This window comes from Vitis riparia, chromosome 7, assembly GCF_004353265.1.
Source record: "Vitis riparia cultivar Riparia Gloire de Montpellier isolate 1030 chromosome 7, EGFV_Vit.rip_1.0, whole genome shotgun sequence".
Lineage (NCBI taxonomy): Eukaryota > Viridiplantae > Streptophyta > Magnoliopsida > Vitales > Vitaceae > Vitis > Vitis riparia.
Genome location: NC_048437.1, coordinates 4,982,394 through 4,997,570, shown reverse-complemented (window position 1 = coordinate 4,997,570; position 15,177 = coordinate 4,982,394). Strand labels below are relative to the sequence as shown.

General features: G+C 36.2%; 2 protein-coding genes across 2 annotated transcripts; both read right to left on the bottom strand.

The window, feature by feature from the left end:
- Positions 1 to 256: 256 nt before the first annotated feature.
- On the bottom strand, positions 257 to 7,751 carry LOC117917913 (aspartic proteinase nepenthesin-1-like). The gene is made up of 12 exons (XM_034834382.1): positions 7,110 to 7,751; positions 6,904 to 7,024; positions 5,966 to 6,393; positions 5,702 to 5,858; positions 5,124 to 5,206; positions 4,923 to 5,019; positions 4,654 to 4,726; positions 4,329 to 4,505; positions 2,532 to 2,656; positions 2,175 to 2,276; positions 1,998 to 2,095; positions 257 to 760 (listed from the first exon to the last, which is right to left on the bottom strand). The coding sequence occupies exons 1-12, from the start codon at positions 7,379 to 7,381 to the stop codon at positions 589 to 591; spliced, it is 1,905 nt and encodes a 634-aa protein (XP_034690273.1). The 5' UTR covers positions 7,382 to 7,751; the 3' UTR covers positions 257 to 588.
- A 345-nt stretch (positions 7,752 to 8,096) lies between these two features.
- On the bottom strand, positions 8,097 to 14,070 carry LOC117917914 (FRIGIDA-like protein 3). The gene is made up of 4 exons (XM_034834383.1): positions 13,882 to 14,070; positions 9,600 to 10,692; positions 9,174 to 9,349; positions 8,097 to 9,090 (listed from the first exon to the last, which is right to left on the bottom strand). Exons 2-4 carry the CDS (start codon positions 10,651 to 10,653, stop codon positions 8,587 to 8,589), a joined length of 1,734 nt encoding a protein of 577 aa, XP_034690274.1. The 5' UTR covers positions 10,654 to 10,692; positions 13,882 to 14,070; the 3' UTR covers positions 8,097 to 8,586.
- Between the last annotated feature and the right edge of the window lie 1,107 nt (positions 14,071 to 15,177).

Below are 15,177 nucleotides of genomic sequence, written 5' to 3'. Positions count from 1 at the left end.
AAATTCATTTTTATTATCTTTGAATTTAATTTTATGGCCGAAAGGAACAAATTATTTTGTACCGTGTGTACAGAAGAAACCTTCTTAGAATGTCAACTAGAGGGAACTCAGCATTTCTAACCTGTCCGTGTCTACCTTTTGATCTTTTTGGCACCTGGTACACTGACTTTGATGCTTTTTTGGCTGCCCAAACTCATTAAATAAAGTCACGAACAAAACTCAAATGCTGGGCTGTCTTACCTTTTCACACGGGAGATTACAAAAATGCACCTTCCTCCATAAAAACTAGTATCAAAAAAACATATCATTCTCATTATATCAACCAGTTTCTAGGTAATATTGTGGAGAAAGTTTTGGATGAGCTGTATCTTACAATATTCACATACATGATGATGCCGAATTGGTTGTCTGGATTGTGAACAGATCCGTTTATACAACTGTAACCACATTAAGCATTGTAAATTTTTGGTGTAGTTTTTTATATGCTAGGTAGGTATATTAAGCATTGAGGTTACTGTGAGTCTTAACAGTTGGAGCAGAACAGCAACATTGCAGCACAAGCCACCAGGCAACAGCACCCTGTGAGTTTCAGAGTGGCTGGAGTTCATGCTCAGGGAAGACATAATTGACAGGCTTGTATGACCCGAATGAGTGCCATCTCCGTCTCCATACAAACCACATTCCTGAAGCCAATAGTCCTAGAAGTATCGTAATAAAAATGGTCATGACTACTGCCAAGTGATGCTGCTGCCACCATGTCCTGCATCATTAGATCATTAGAAAGATAAAACAGAGTTATATATGGATATGAGATATGATGCCCTGGTGTCCATAATCAATAACAGAAACAAATCAACATACCGGGGAAAGGGAAAAACTGTGATTTAATCAATCTTTCTACTTGCAGAATGAATATAAAGTGGAATTGGTGAATGGTATATCTTCTAGCAATTGCCTATGTTTCGTCATTAGCTGTACTTAAATTTATCGAAAATATTAAGACCCATCAGCAGAAAAGTTTCTTCAATACTCACCAATATTAATTTTAGAAAGATATAAAGTACCATTTCACAAGAAACTATTATAAGAGTGTAATTGTCTCAAACAAAGTATGCCCATTTCACTAGCATGGTGGCACACGTGTGATTAAATCATCTAGAAGTATAAATCAATTTTTGCTTATTACTTTTTTTTATAGAAAAATATAAATATATTGACAAAGGCACCTAGCAAAAATGCAATGGATGCCCCAATTTTTTGGTTATTATTATTTTTATCAAGTGCATTAGTGCGTGGGTGTGTTTTTTTTTTCTTCTTCCTATGCTTGGTCTTTCAAAGTTGTATTATAATCTGCAACTCCATATCTTATTCTAAATTTGTGAAAGAAACTGCCAGGCTTCAAACTTAGTAATAAGTCATCCATTAATATAATGTAATAGAGGTATCATAAGACACCACTTCCTTGAAATGAACAGAATGAATTTGTTAAAGCATTATTACTAGTAATTTTAGTAAGAATTAATCTATTTCTATATATATACAAACACATACATACACATAACACACTTTGTATTATTTATTAGTGAATAAGACAACTTTATCTCTCTCAAAAAAAAAACAAGTTCTTCCAGCTCAGATCCCCAGCATAAGATTTCCTGGCTTATTGGCAATAAAAGAGATCGATAATGATTCAAAACAAGAAAGCTCCTGATTCCAACAGCACTTTCCCGATTTAGGTTAGACAGATGTATATTCTAATCAAACCAGAATTTGAAAGATTTACCCACAAATTATGCCAAATGTTAGAAGTGCAAAGTTGCCCCCAAAAAAAAAAAAAAACCAATGTTAATTCCCTCCTCCCTCAAGAAACCATGAAAGGAAACAAGTTAAGGAAACCAGAAAAAGACAAAAAGATCAGATAACACTACTGAAATGCAGAGTGACTAACAGCAATTGACAATGCTAAAAAAAGGCAAACAATAATTGAAAGTATATACCGTTCTGCAGGGGGCTCAATACTCCAGTCAAACACCTGATAATTCCCAAACATAGGAGGAAGACTCACACGATGTTCAGCTATGCCAGCAAGTATATTCTGTAGATAAAATAAAATAATCAAGTGAAAAGTTATAATATCCTGAATAGGGACTACTTGAAATACCAGAAATACTCACCCTTGCGGCTGCATGAGAAATGTAATCACCAGATCCTGCTGGGTAGATGGCCCATGTTATGACAGAATGACCATATTCAGGTGTAATATTCAGCAAATGAACCTGAAATCATCCAACCAAGATAATTGGTATCCTAAAGCCTAAAGGTGTAATACATGCTTTTGTTTTGACCATGTTTTGTGTATACCGCCCGTATACATAGGGTACGCCCCCTATTTTCGGCATTTCCTAATGCATGCTTTCCTTGTCTATCAAAAAAAGAAAAAAAAGCCTAAAGGTGTAACTTTCACTTGCATGGACTTAAATATGAACAGAAACATTGCTTAGTAAGATTATTGCAACACTAAGTGATACTACCTGGGAAGTATCAACCTCTAACCCATGAGCAACAAAAGCAGCAAGTTTTGTGAGATGAGGCTTCAGCTTTGGGGGCATGATACTTAATATCATCTCAAATGTTATGAATCCAACAATGAGGTCCTCTGAGAAAAGGTAATGAGAAATATCAGAGCATCACAATTCAAATGGTAGAAAAGATGAATCTTTACATCAAATAAATTAAAAGGAGGCCAAACGACCTAGGTCTTGTTGGAGATGCAGATAAATGCAGGGAACACTATAAGTCCTCACCTTGGTCATATAGAGTATCCCTTCCCAATTATCTAACTGTATAAAGCTCAAAATTTGTTTGAATTGTGTAATGCTAACTTGTCTGTCATAACATTAATCATGCAGTGTAAGCGATTGCTGACACTTCTCCATTATTGCTTATTTGCATGTAAGGTAAAATCCACACCATACTTATCCCAAATGTCATACTGAAGCAGGGGCATCCAATCAGCAGCAATCAGGAAGGCATTATGCTTTTAATTTTCTGAAAGATTATATATTTCATGTGCTTTTAGAGTCTCTCCATTTGCATTCATCTAATCCCTTCACAATGTAACTCAACATGTTATCCTGCAGTTCATTGTGACTTCACTTCTGAAAAAGCTTTGCATGTTTCCATCTCCCAACAGTTCTATTTTAGTCCAAAAATGCCCATTTTTTCTTTGGTAAGTCGCAATAGTGGAAGCCAATCTGATCAAGATAAAAAAATGAAACCAAATAAGATAGTTCCACTAATAGACACCAAGGATGCAGTGTCCTGTCATGTCTCTTAATGTAATCCCATAGGCAATGATGAAAATTTTTTACTTCAATGACACTAATACCAGTTTCTTCAGATTTTAAGGGAGTTTCTGTAGACAGGTTGGTTAAGGACTCAGAACAAAAATTTTATGTTTAGTGTTGGTTAGTTCCATAGTGTTGGTTAGTTCCAATTTGGACTGTAGCTTGCTGCAATAACTTTGTCACCACGATGAAAACATTGTTGCTTTAAACGGAATCAGCGTCAGTTTCTTTCGATTTTAGGAAGTTTCTTGAGCAGGTCAAGTAAAGAATCAGAACATGACTTTTATGGTTATTGTTGGTTATTTCGCCTTTGGCTTGTAGCTAGCTGCAATTTTAAGTAGATTTGGGGGCCTATAAAAAATAAAATAATAATAATGATAATAAAAGTAGTAGTAGTAGACTAGTAGTAATAATAATGATAATAAATGTTGACTACGGTGGCAAATCCAAGGCACATAAAACAAAACCATAGTATCTGTGTTGTGCGCGCGTGTGTGTGTGTGTGTGTGTGAGAGAGAGAGAGAGAGAGAGAGCACAACCATAGCTTTCTTACATCAAATGTGTGTGTGAGTCAGTGAGTGAGTGACGAGAGAGAGAGAGAAAGTATTAAACATGAAGAAGTTGATTCAATAAAAAAATTTCAGAAAAATAAACGAAACTGTGAAGTCAATCAAAATATTAAAAATTTTACAATTGCAAAATATTGCTAGAAAGCCTAGAGTATCCAAGTTGATCGAGATTGCAATATTTAGACAGGGAAGTGATTGAAAAGGAAAAAAATGATGATGAAATTGATATTCTTGCTTGATTCTAGACTGAAAATTCTAGCAGAAATCATGATCCTTGAGCATGATAATAATGCAACTGCAATCAAATGTTTACAAGCACAAAATTGACCAGGGAAAAAAATTTATTCATGAAATTGTTTCAAATAGGATAGGTAAAATTAAGGTTATCTGAAGACTTATAGCTTTACCACACCTGGCATTGTATAAAACTGTGGTCCACTAGGAGCCAGTGGGGGCGAAGCTGAGGGCAGTGCTGGAGGAGGGCTAAGAAGGTGAAGTATTTCCCATATCTCAGAACAATTAGTTTTCCAGAAACCAATCTTCAAGTGCTCACGATCATACATCACAAGAGTATTCCGGACAATGATACCTGTTCAAAAATTATATTAATCACCTAATGCACTAATAAATGTACAAGCAGATGAAGTTGGTAATTCAACATAAAACATATAAGAAAAGACCAATTTTTCACATGATGAGAAGGATGGCATGTGAGGACTCGGTGTAGCATAAAATACCTCCCAAAAGTGTAGTTTGATCATTTTCATTCTGGAAGATTCCCAGGCAATATGCACCATGTGCCTTTGAGTGCTGAAATGAAATAAAAATAATAAAAAATGATTAAAAAAAAAAACAGAGAGAAATCAGCCAGCTCATGCTAAATGAACTCGCATAGAAACTGCAATGATTGAAGTGAACATTTTCAAGAAATCCATTTTTGTTTCTCTTTGGAAAATTATTTAAACAAAAAACAAAGAAAGAAAGTAACAAGAAGTCAATTGTTTACCTGGAACAAGTAGTTCTCAGGTGACAGTGACAATCTATTTCCATTGCTAAATACCAAGTCAACTGCCGGGAATGTTTTTGAGAGTTGTGAGACATCACTAAATCAAATATCAACTTTAACTGTTAATCACATTATGAAGATAAGTAATCAATCTATCCAATCACCCAAAGTTTACATATCCTCTGCTGCTCTAGACATTACCTTCCCACACCAGAAAAGCAAATATCATTATAATTTCGATCAGGACCCTGGATCAATTTTAAGGAATTAAGTTCCTTCATAATCTGCATGGAAACAAAAGATCATCAAAAATAAATAAATACATAAGCTGAGAATCTAATTGAATTCTTACTGGACATTACAACCAATGGAACAAAGAGTGCTAACACGACAAACAACACATGCATGCACGTACATATAAGCACATGCCCCTTTAAAACTTGAGGTGCATGACATCCACAAGATAATTTTAAACAAATTGTCAATGTATCCTCCTAATATACTATTATAGTATATCCATATCCATATCCCACCTAAGGTGGAATCTCTTTTTGTCATTGCATTCTGATCTGTCATCCTTCTCTTTGTGAGAATGCATCAGCGACATGTTGAAACTATGAATCCAATTTGGTCCCTTTATTAATGTCATTAGCCATGAATAAATACTGAGTCAAGCTAGGGTAGGCTCCTTTCTAAGATTTAAAGCAGAAGTTGAACTCAGACAAATCAAAGGGAAAAACAGAAAGAGTAAGCAGGAACTGGATAAAACTGAATCTTACAGCATCCTTAAATGCTTTAAATGCTGGTTCAGGTAGGTAAGCATATGTAGTACCGCTATCCAGGATTGTCCCATATTTTCCATCAAAAACCATTGGGTTTATAGGCAACTGCTTCCCAGCAATGTGTATCTCCTTCAGGTCAATATTGTAATATGCACTGTTCCCATCCCGAGACTAGAGTAAATGTGCCATATGTATCAAATTTATACATTAGGGAAGCATGTAGTGTTTTACATCTACAAGATAAAATATTTCAAACCAAACCTTCGTGCTGGGTCTGAATGCGTAAAAACCATGCCTGCAGGGGGGGAAATTCCACCAAGGACCATTGCGCCCCCACCAACATCCATTCCACCATAACATAATGAAAAAGAATTACCAATTACACCTTTCTCAACAAGTTGATCCACGATACTGAGATCACCACGTCCCAAACCCATTATGCCATCAGCACGTTGACTGTAAATGTCACCAGTTTCCACATTTTCACAACCGAAAACAGTACGCTGGGGTTTAAGTTCACTTTGCTTTCCAAATGAAACAATATCCTCACCAAGAACACCACTGCTAGAACTCATTTCAGCATACTGTCTGTCATAAACACAGTGCATCATCTCAGAGTCGCAGGTGCACTCCATGCTGCATTTTAAGGGCTGGTATGTGCTTGACCAATCTGGCTGGAAGTTTGGATCCTGGTTGAGGACAACATCAGCACTCAAACAGGAAGGGAAAAAAAAAAATCCTAAAAGGCAAAATAATTATGTGCCAAAACTATTTAAGATCATTAAACAAACATCAGAAAGTAACTTTTTCCTTCATAGGTCACACAACCATGGAGGAACCAACAAAATATATGGCTAATTTTGCTAAAAAAAATTGCTTGCACATAAGAGACAACTTGCTGCAAGGAAACCACCCGTGTATCCATGTAATATTCATTTCACAATACAGAGCAACACAACCAAGCTTGGCGCTTACATTACGTAAAATGAAATTCAAAGCTCAACATTTTCTTAATGGTTTAGTTTAGGACACATCTGCCAGAATCAGAAGCTCAACCAAAGTATATCTGTTCCCAAATTCTTTACAAATACATCTACTAACAATGATAATTACTGAAACAAAATCCAAAAACCAAACAACTCATAAATTAATTTCTGAAATTCATCATAAAAAAATGTAGGAATTGAAGAGTATATCACCTGGTGTTTGCCACACTGCTCGCACGTAGAGCATGGAACATACGTAAGAGTACTCCCCGTATCAACAATGAGCGCAAATGTCTGAGGCGGTGTTCCGATCCAAATCCTCGTAGTGTAATACCTAAAAGAAGCACCTCAATTCAACACAAGAACAGAAATAAAATGAATGCAATCGAGAAAAAAAAGAGGGGAGGAACACCGGGTACCCGTAAGGGATGAGATCGTCGTAGAGGGGCATGCGAGCGGTGGCGGTGGAGTGGGACTCCGATCTCTGGAGGTGGCGACGGGAGTGGGAGAGAGTTCTGGAAGAATTGGGAGCGGAAAGAGTGAGGGGTAAGACCATGGCGGAGGGGCCGAGGGGGGTGGCGGAATCAGCGGAGTCGGCGGCTGTTGACTGAATGTAGATGGTCAGGAGGAGGAAAACGAGGAGAAGGAGGGTGGTGGTGGTGGTGGTGAGTTGAATCGGTGACAGGGCCATTCTCTTGGCTCGGAGGGTGGAGAAATGGAAATGGAGTATTGTGGGAGAACAATGAAGGAAAATGATAGAGAAGAATGAAGAAGACAATGACTTGTCTCTGAAGATGGTTGAAGAGCGAGCAAGAAGGAGACAAGTCTACAGAGAGAAAGAGAAGAAGAGAGCGAAGCCTGAACCAAAGAGAATCTTCCCAAACGTTTCGTCACCCAACTGGTGAGCAATCGGAGTGGGTGTTGGATTATTACAAAATTACAATTTCTTCATCCTCGATTAAAAACAGTGAGACTCAAGGCCAAAGTTAATTTGATCAATACGCCAACACGACGCCGTTTCCATCGGAGTACGGAACTACGTCGTTTCAGGAGGGCATTTTTTTTACATCTCCGCAACATAACCGTTTTTGGTTGCACTCTAGCTTTTCATACCTAAGCATTTGTCGTCTTCTCGCCGCGAGATGGACCTTTATGCTGACTAAGTGACTATAGTAACTTTTTACGAGTGAATATACGTATGTATGGAAAGTTAATTCTATGAGGCAGCCAGTCATAAAACGTTTATCATTCAAAGAGTTCAAAAAATTATAAGAATTTTAGGCAAGTTCTCTTTTTGAAATAGATCTATGAAACAGATGGGCTTTAAATGCGAAAGGAACTCGCCACATTATGGCTACACGAGGCAATTATCATGCATATAAAACAACACTACATTGCAAGGAGAGTGACGAAACAAAGCCATTAACCAAGCATTCTTCTTCCTCAACAAAATTCTACCATTACAAGATGGCATCAAACTAAAAGTAGGCAGAGGTAAGACATTCTCTACACTCACTCTCCGTCCCACCCTACCTCTATGCCTTACTGAGAGTAGTCTCCAACACCTACTAGGAAGTTACAAACAGCGAAGAAAAGTCCAAGGGACAGTGTGGACATGCTAACAAAATAATTTTACCGTTAAGAGAAAGAGGTCTCATTTCCTCCGCAATACTAGACTTCATTACAAAATGATGTTTTGTTACTTTCGCAGAAGTAACTACCAACCTGAACATGATATGGTTCAAAACAGAACAGTACGAAGTCAGCTGCCCACCCCTTTTTTTCCTTTCAAATGTTTGTTGGGGAATTAGGCACTAACCAAAAAAGGGGAAAAAAATCTAAATCTTTTAGTCCATCTCTACTATACTGACTTCCTAAGATACTAGAATATGCAGATTACATGTATGGTTGGTGTGAAGACTGCAACCCGCTGCCCATGTAACTCCCATAATTTGATGGAGCAGCATTGTAAGAGGATGGAGGAACCCTGTCATCTTGGGGGTAGAAGTATGATCTTTGATCATTAGCTTGCTGAATATAAGCTGCTTGACTGGGAAGGGGATAATCGAAAGTATTTGGACCAGGACCAGGACCAGCATATGGATACCTTTCCACCGTGTAAGCTGCCCTCTCACTAAAAACAGGTGGAGCCTGCCTGCCAGCAGCTGCACCTCCAGACGCAGACCCTCGGAATCCATGGAATCCTCCATTGGCACGTTGCTTCTTTGGTTGTTGATATTTTCCAGCTTCTCCCATCCTCTTCTTATCAGCCTTTGACTTCTCAAGTTGAGCAACCCTTTTCTGAAGTGGATCAAGTGCATAGTCTGCTTCAAGTTTGTACTCTTCAACGCACCTTATAACAGCCTTCAGTGCTGCAAGTTCTTGTGCATTTGCATCACCCTGTGTATGCACATAAAAGTTCCTGTGAAGTACTAAACAAAAAAAGAAGTGCAAAGATTTTGCTTGATTATGACAAATAATACCAGTCCTCCACCAGCTCCTCCCATGTTCCCACCCTTCCCTTGCGAGTTTCTTCTCAAGTCCTTCAGGTATGTTTTTAAGAGGGGAACAGGTGGGAATCTTTCAGTAAGCTCAAAGGCATGGACAAAATGTACAGCATCAATTTGTCTCCCACCATTGACCAATACTTCAATGACACCTGCAAAGAATACAGCTCAGTGAAATCCTCATCAATAACAAATCCTTCTAATGTGGCAATCCCTTCTAACGTGGTAGAATTATACCAAAAAACTGCCTGCTTGTCCATTTGATTGTTGCATACACCTACATTTTTCAAATAATTTCATATCCTAACATACCCTAAAATGGTAAAGTGAAAGGGACACCTTACGGGATAAATGGTCTGGTGGCCAGACCCCACCAGGTCAGCTAGTTAAAAGAACACCAACCTGGCATTTTGTGTGTTAACCCAAGAGAACGGCAGAGCTCAGGTGCCTGCCTGCGGCGAGCAACTGCAAGAACAAGCTTGCAGAGTTCTTCTTCATCAAACTCCGAAGCAATCCTAAAAGTTGCGAGGAGCTTCAAGAATGCTTCTGCTTCCAATGAATTTCCATTGGCAGCATCAATGCCTGCACCAGCCAACTTAGGCTTCCACTCATCAGCAATTGCCTTGGCTTGCTGCTTGGTTTCAGGGTTCAGAAGGTGATCAGCACCTGGGTCAGCCCTTGCCAATAAGGCAGCCATGGCTTCCAAAAACATAAGACAGGATCGGCGCATGCCCTGAAGGGCAGCATCCTTCTTGTCCCCTTGTTGGGTGGTTTGATCAGAAGGGTAGAACCCCTCAAGTGAATCCAGCACCAATCGGGCTGGTTCCATTGCACTTTCCAGTGCAACAGAAAGTTCCTCACGGATGGCAGATAAATTTTTTCGATTCTCCATAGTGAAATTCAGAAGCCCTTTTGCATCCATCTGCTCGCAAAATTGCGTAAGCTCTGCACGAGGCTTAACCTCGACAGGTATGCCTTCAACATTTTCCCCAGTTTTACGAGGGGATTTCTCCTCTGAAGCAGTAAGGAGTTCATTTGTGTCACCAAGAGAGCTGCTTACCTTGATTTCATTGTTGTCCACATCATCCACAGGCTCTGAGGTTGTGGGCTGGTATTTCGCTCGTGCCTCTGCAATGGCAGCAACAGCTGCATCTTTTACCTCCTGGATCTGATCTAACAAATCCTGCTCTTTAGCAGCAACAGCTGCCTCCCTCTCGGCAATCAGTGACTGCATTTCAGTTTCTTGCGCATCAAATTCCTTTTCCCTGGCTTCTAGCTCTTCAAATTTCTTCTTGACCATTGTCTCAAGGTTGCCGAAGTGCTCTTCAATTTCCAACCACTGAACATTGTTTTCAGAAGCACCCTTGAAAGCTTCCAGATCACGAAATGCCCTGCCAAGTTGTTCTATCAGAGAGGATGCTGAATCAATGCTCACAACTTGTTCGGCAACAGCCATAGCTATGCAAAGTGCTGGGACTTCACTGCAAGAGAAATGCTACCAAGGGCAATAAACAATTAAAAACACATGCTATTAGTACTGAGTGAGCATGCACTCAAATATATCTTTAGGCATTAAAGCAAACAAGAAAAAGCAGTTATTAGAACATAGAAATCTATGTCTTCAATAGCATCAATGCTGAATAAATAAGCCACCATCTAAATATGGTTTAACCACTACTTCAAAAGTAGACATCAAATTCAGATTCTAAAAATGGAGTCAAAAACCTAAAAACAGCAAAAATTGTGGTCCCACCATCAGTCCAGTGTCGGTTTAAAACATTGCCTCTGACCATTTTTAACATTTCCCTCATTTTTTTTTTTAAAAAGGTTCATCAATTGTCTACCAACTTTGAAATTCCAATGCATTCATACATTGTGGGTCATTTGTCAAACCAGCAAATTTTCCAATGATAACTAGTTCCTATTATGGGTCAATGAAGTGTCTGCATTTAAGGATATTATCATCATGGACATAAAACCTCATAAGTACTTCCAGGCTTGAAAAGAAAAAGAGAACTAGTATAATTTTATATCTATTGATATGCCCTTTGATGTTAACTCCTATCATTGTCCAATGCAATGCTCATCAGATATATTACCATTTAAATTGTTTACTAGCTCTTTTAAGAAAAGAGGGTTATGTTTAGAAACTGTTTTTTAATTTAAAAAAACATGATTGACAATTTTTTAAAGGAATCAGGTTTTTTTTTAAAATTCTAAAAACAATTTTTTTAAAAGAAAAATTGAGAAGTTTCTATAGAATATTCTAAAAAATAATTGAAAATATCAAAAACATTTTATGAATTTTTTTCATTGTAGATAAGTGCACAATACCTTCACAAAGAAAAAGAAGGAGAAAATTGTTTCCATATTTGAGTTTTCAAATATATATTTTTTTATAGATAAAGAAAACGACTATTATAAAGAGTAACACCAAAAAAGTGCCCCAAACAAATTAAAAAAAAAAACAATTGAAAATTATTTTAAAGAATAGCTTTCAAAAGCTATTTTTTGACAACCATTTTTTAAATGTTGCCAAACAGTTCCTAGATTTTTTTTATAAATTTTGTTGTCAAATAACAAGTTAAACATAGAGGAGCATGACAACTTATCAAGAACCTAGCAACTAAATGGAGGGATCGATGTTTTTGGTGTGTAACAGCTAATGGTTGCAACCAAAGAACCTTTGATAGGGTGCAACACACTAACCAAGCTCTTAAGGACTCTCTTGTTTCTAATTTACACATGTGATCTCATGGGTATTGGCGGATTTATCCTCTTGTATACATGTGTGTGTGTGTGTGTGTGTGTGTGTATTCTTATTTTCTGATCAAAAGGACAATGAAAGATCTATTTTGCTACTATATGCTCTGATTGCATCTCAAAAGAAGCAAGGAGAAGGTGAAAGGAAAAGTAAAAGGGAAGAGTGAAAAAAAATAAATGGATAAAGAAAGTAAATACAAAATTTTCTTTTGTTTGATTACACACAAAAAATTATGGAAAAAGGTAAATATTAAAAAAGGAAAAACAAAACAAAAATAAAATTTATCATTTTTATTGTTTAAAAATCAAAGAAATGAGATTTGATAAATAAGAAAAGTAGATTCAAATACACCACCTCCATACTTTTTATATAATTATCTCATGATTGTAATGGCCGTTACAATAGCTATAACTTCTAATTCTTAAAAAAATCAATATTTTCAAAGTAAACCACTAAAATAATGACACAGCACCAAATCAGTAGTCAACAATATCATCCAGTCAGCAGAAATTTAAATCTCTTGTATAATTACAAACTAATTGATTTCTATATTTCCAAAAACATAACATTCTTTTATTTCTACAGGCCAGGGAAACTGGCCTCTTTTTATAGGCAAAACAAATAGAAATAGAATGCACTTAACAAGAGGCCACAAAACTGGCTCTTTTGGATGAAATGCAGATGAGAGTGATGGTGATACTGTCAGAAACATTTGGAGACTGCTGAAATGGTTGATGGTTTTAAAGATGTTGCGGGACAGAGGGAGACTGAATACATGTCCCTCCAACCCCAATAAAAATTCTCCTTGTTCTTTTCTCCAACTCTCTTTTCACCAGTAAGTGAAATGTTTGCGTCTTCACCATTTTTCATCCAATAATTGTTACTCCTTTCTTTCTTTGCTATATTTTCTTTCTCTAAATTTTCCAACGTCAACAAAAAATGGGAAAGTAATCTTACACTTTCTCCATTCTATGCCCTCAAGAATGAGGGAAATGTAATCAAATGCTTGTAACCAACTTAATTTCGCAAGTATTTTTCTTTCCTTTTGTTTTCTAACCCTCCAATAACCAAGAGGATGAAAAGAGATGACACCAAGTTTCCAAATCTAAATGTCCTATTTCTTCAAGACCAGTCACCAACTGTGAAAAAAACCAAAGATGTCGCTCTTTCTTTTAAGTATTACCAATCCAAAAACACAACCATGCACTGATTAAACCCAATGCATCAAGCTCCTGTATCACGCATATACTAATATACACCATAAAATGAAAATCCACTCTCACGAGTTTCTTGCATTCCACACAATGATACAAGATTCAAGCCAATGCCTCAAAATTTAGTCCACCACAGTAACATTCTTTCCAAACAAACTACATGGGAATCTATTCCCATTGCCACACTATAATCTCTATTTTATTTATTACTACTATCAGGCGAGTAGGCAAGTTAGGGCACGCCCCATTTTCTACTTATGAAATTACTTGATTAACAAAGGGTTTACTACTATGTCCAATCCTATGTGAGCTCACGCACATGCTGCGGGATCGTCTAGCTACCATTTTAGTCATTTTGTATTGAAATAAGCAGGAAAAAAAAAGCATTCATGGAACGGAACCAGAAGCCAGCATAAGTAGCATCCCTCTATCGGACACATAAAATTCGATTAACCACTTTCCTATAATTCGCATTATCAACACAGGAAAAAAATCAACATCTTGAATTCAATAACACCGACACAATTGAAGTAATACAAAAACCATATATTCAAGTACATAGCCCTCTTTTTTTTCTACTAAAAACCATTAGAACGATAACAAAATAACACCGAACAACGAACGCGCCTAGGGTTCCACGGAAAAAGAGAAGAAAAAATGAAAGAAAAAAAAAACAATAATAATAATAATAGAGAAAATGGCGTACCTCGAGCAATGGAATGAAAAGAACAAGAAACCTATATCAGGATTGGGAGAAACCTCGAATGAGGAGAGGTGAACTGGATTTCTGAAAACCTAACGCCGGTTGCGAGAGCCTCGCGAGCTTTCCAGAGAGTGTTACTGTAGGAAGTACGAACCCTAAGGGCGCGTTTTGTTTCTTTGTCTGGGAAATTAAGTGAATAAACATGAATTGTTGGAATCATTTATAGACACTAGCTTTGGTATATAATCTCTCGTTGGGGCGAGGGACCAAGTTCTGGGCCAAACCTGTTGGCTGTTTGGGTTTGGACTACGAGCTGGATGGTTTTCGGCCAAGCCCAATGGTCCCTTAGCTTTGGCCCAATTAGAATTGCATTCTCATATTTCCCTACATGTATATTTAAAAAAATATTTTTATTTGAGAATTGTTTCTAAAAACCAATTTTGTAGTATTAAAAATAGAAAATTGTTTTCAAAACTGGAATGCAATTTTGGTAATTTTTGACACAAAAACAGTTTTATGAAAACTTATTATAAAAATATAGGTCTTATTTGGCAATTGTTTTAAAAAACAGTTCTAAAAAATAGTTTTTAAGAATAATTTCTGAAAATTTTTATTTAATGTTTTGTAGAACAAATTTTTGTTTGCATCTTGAAATGTTTTTAACTTATTTTGAATGTTTTTAAATATATTTTTAAAAAACTTTTATATGTAGTGTTGTATTTTTAATAATTTTTTGTATTTATATAATTATTATTTTTTAAATAGTTATCAGAAAATAAGTGAAAATGATTGAAAATAACTAAAAAAATATTCACTTAAAACAGTTTATTTTATGTTTTCTAGTTATCAAACATTTTTTTTTTTGTTCTAAAGAACAAAAAATTATTTTCGAAAATAGTTACCAAACAAGACCATGATGTTTTTGAAAACATATTTTAATTGTTTTTAGTTATTTTCACTTATTTTTTAAAATTTATTTTTAAAAATATTGTACAAATATGGAGAATAATTGAAAATAATATAAAATTTATTTTTAATAAATATTTTAAAACATAGAAAACATAAGAGAACTTTTTTTAAAGGTATAAGTTTTTTTTTTTTTTTTTTGGTAATTATTCATAATAAATATTTAAATTCCCAAATATATTTTTGTTCTAAAAAAACATAAGAAAACTGTTTTTGACACTGATCTCAAAAACTACTTTTGAGAATTATTTTTTAAAACATTTTCAAAGTATTCACTCCAAAATGTTGCCTTTGATGATTGTACATTATTTATTGTCCAAATGGCATATTTTG

Coding starts and splice junctions, on each gene's coding strand:
- LOC117917914 (XM_034834383.1), bottom strand. CDS start 10,653: ATGGCTGTTGCCGAACAAGTTGTGAGCATTGATTCAGCATCCTCTCTG. Junction 9,350..9,599: donor GTTAACACACAAAATGCCAG/GTTGGTGTTCTT, acceptor TATTCTTTGCAG/GTGTCATTGAAGTATTGGTC. Junction 9,091..9,173: donor GAGGAGCTGGTGGAGGACTG/GTATTATTTGTC, acceptor GTGCATACACAG/GGTGATGCAAATGCACAAGA.
- LOC117917913 (XM_034834382.1), bottom strand. CDS start 7,381: ATGGCCCTGTCACCGATTCAACTCACCACCACCACCACCACCCTCCTT. Junction 2,277..2,531: donor TAGAGGTTGATACTTCCCAG/GTAGTATCACTT, acceptor GGATGATTTCAG/GTTCATTTGCTGAATATTAC. Junction 761..1,997: donor ATTGAGCCCCCTGCAGAACG/GTATATACTTTC, acceptor CTAATGATGCAG/GACATGGTGGCAGCAGCATC.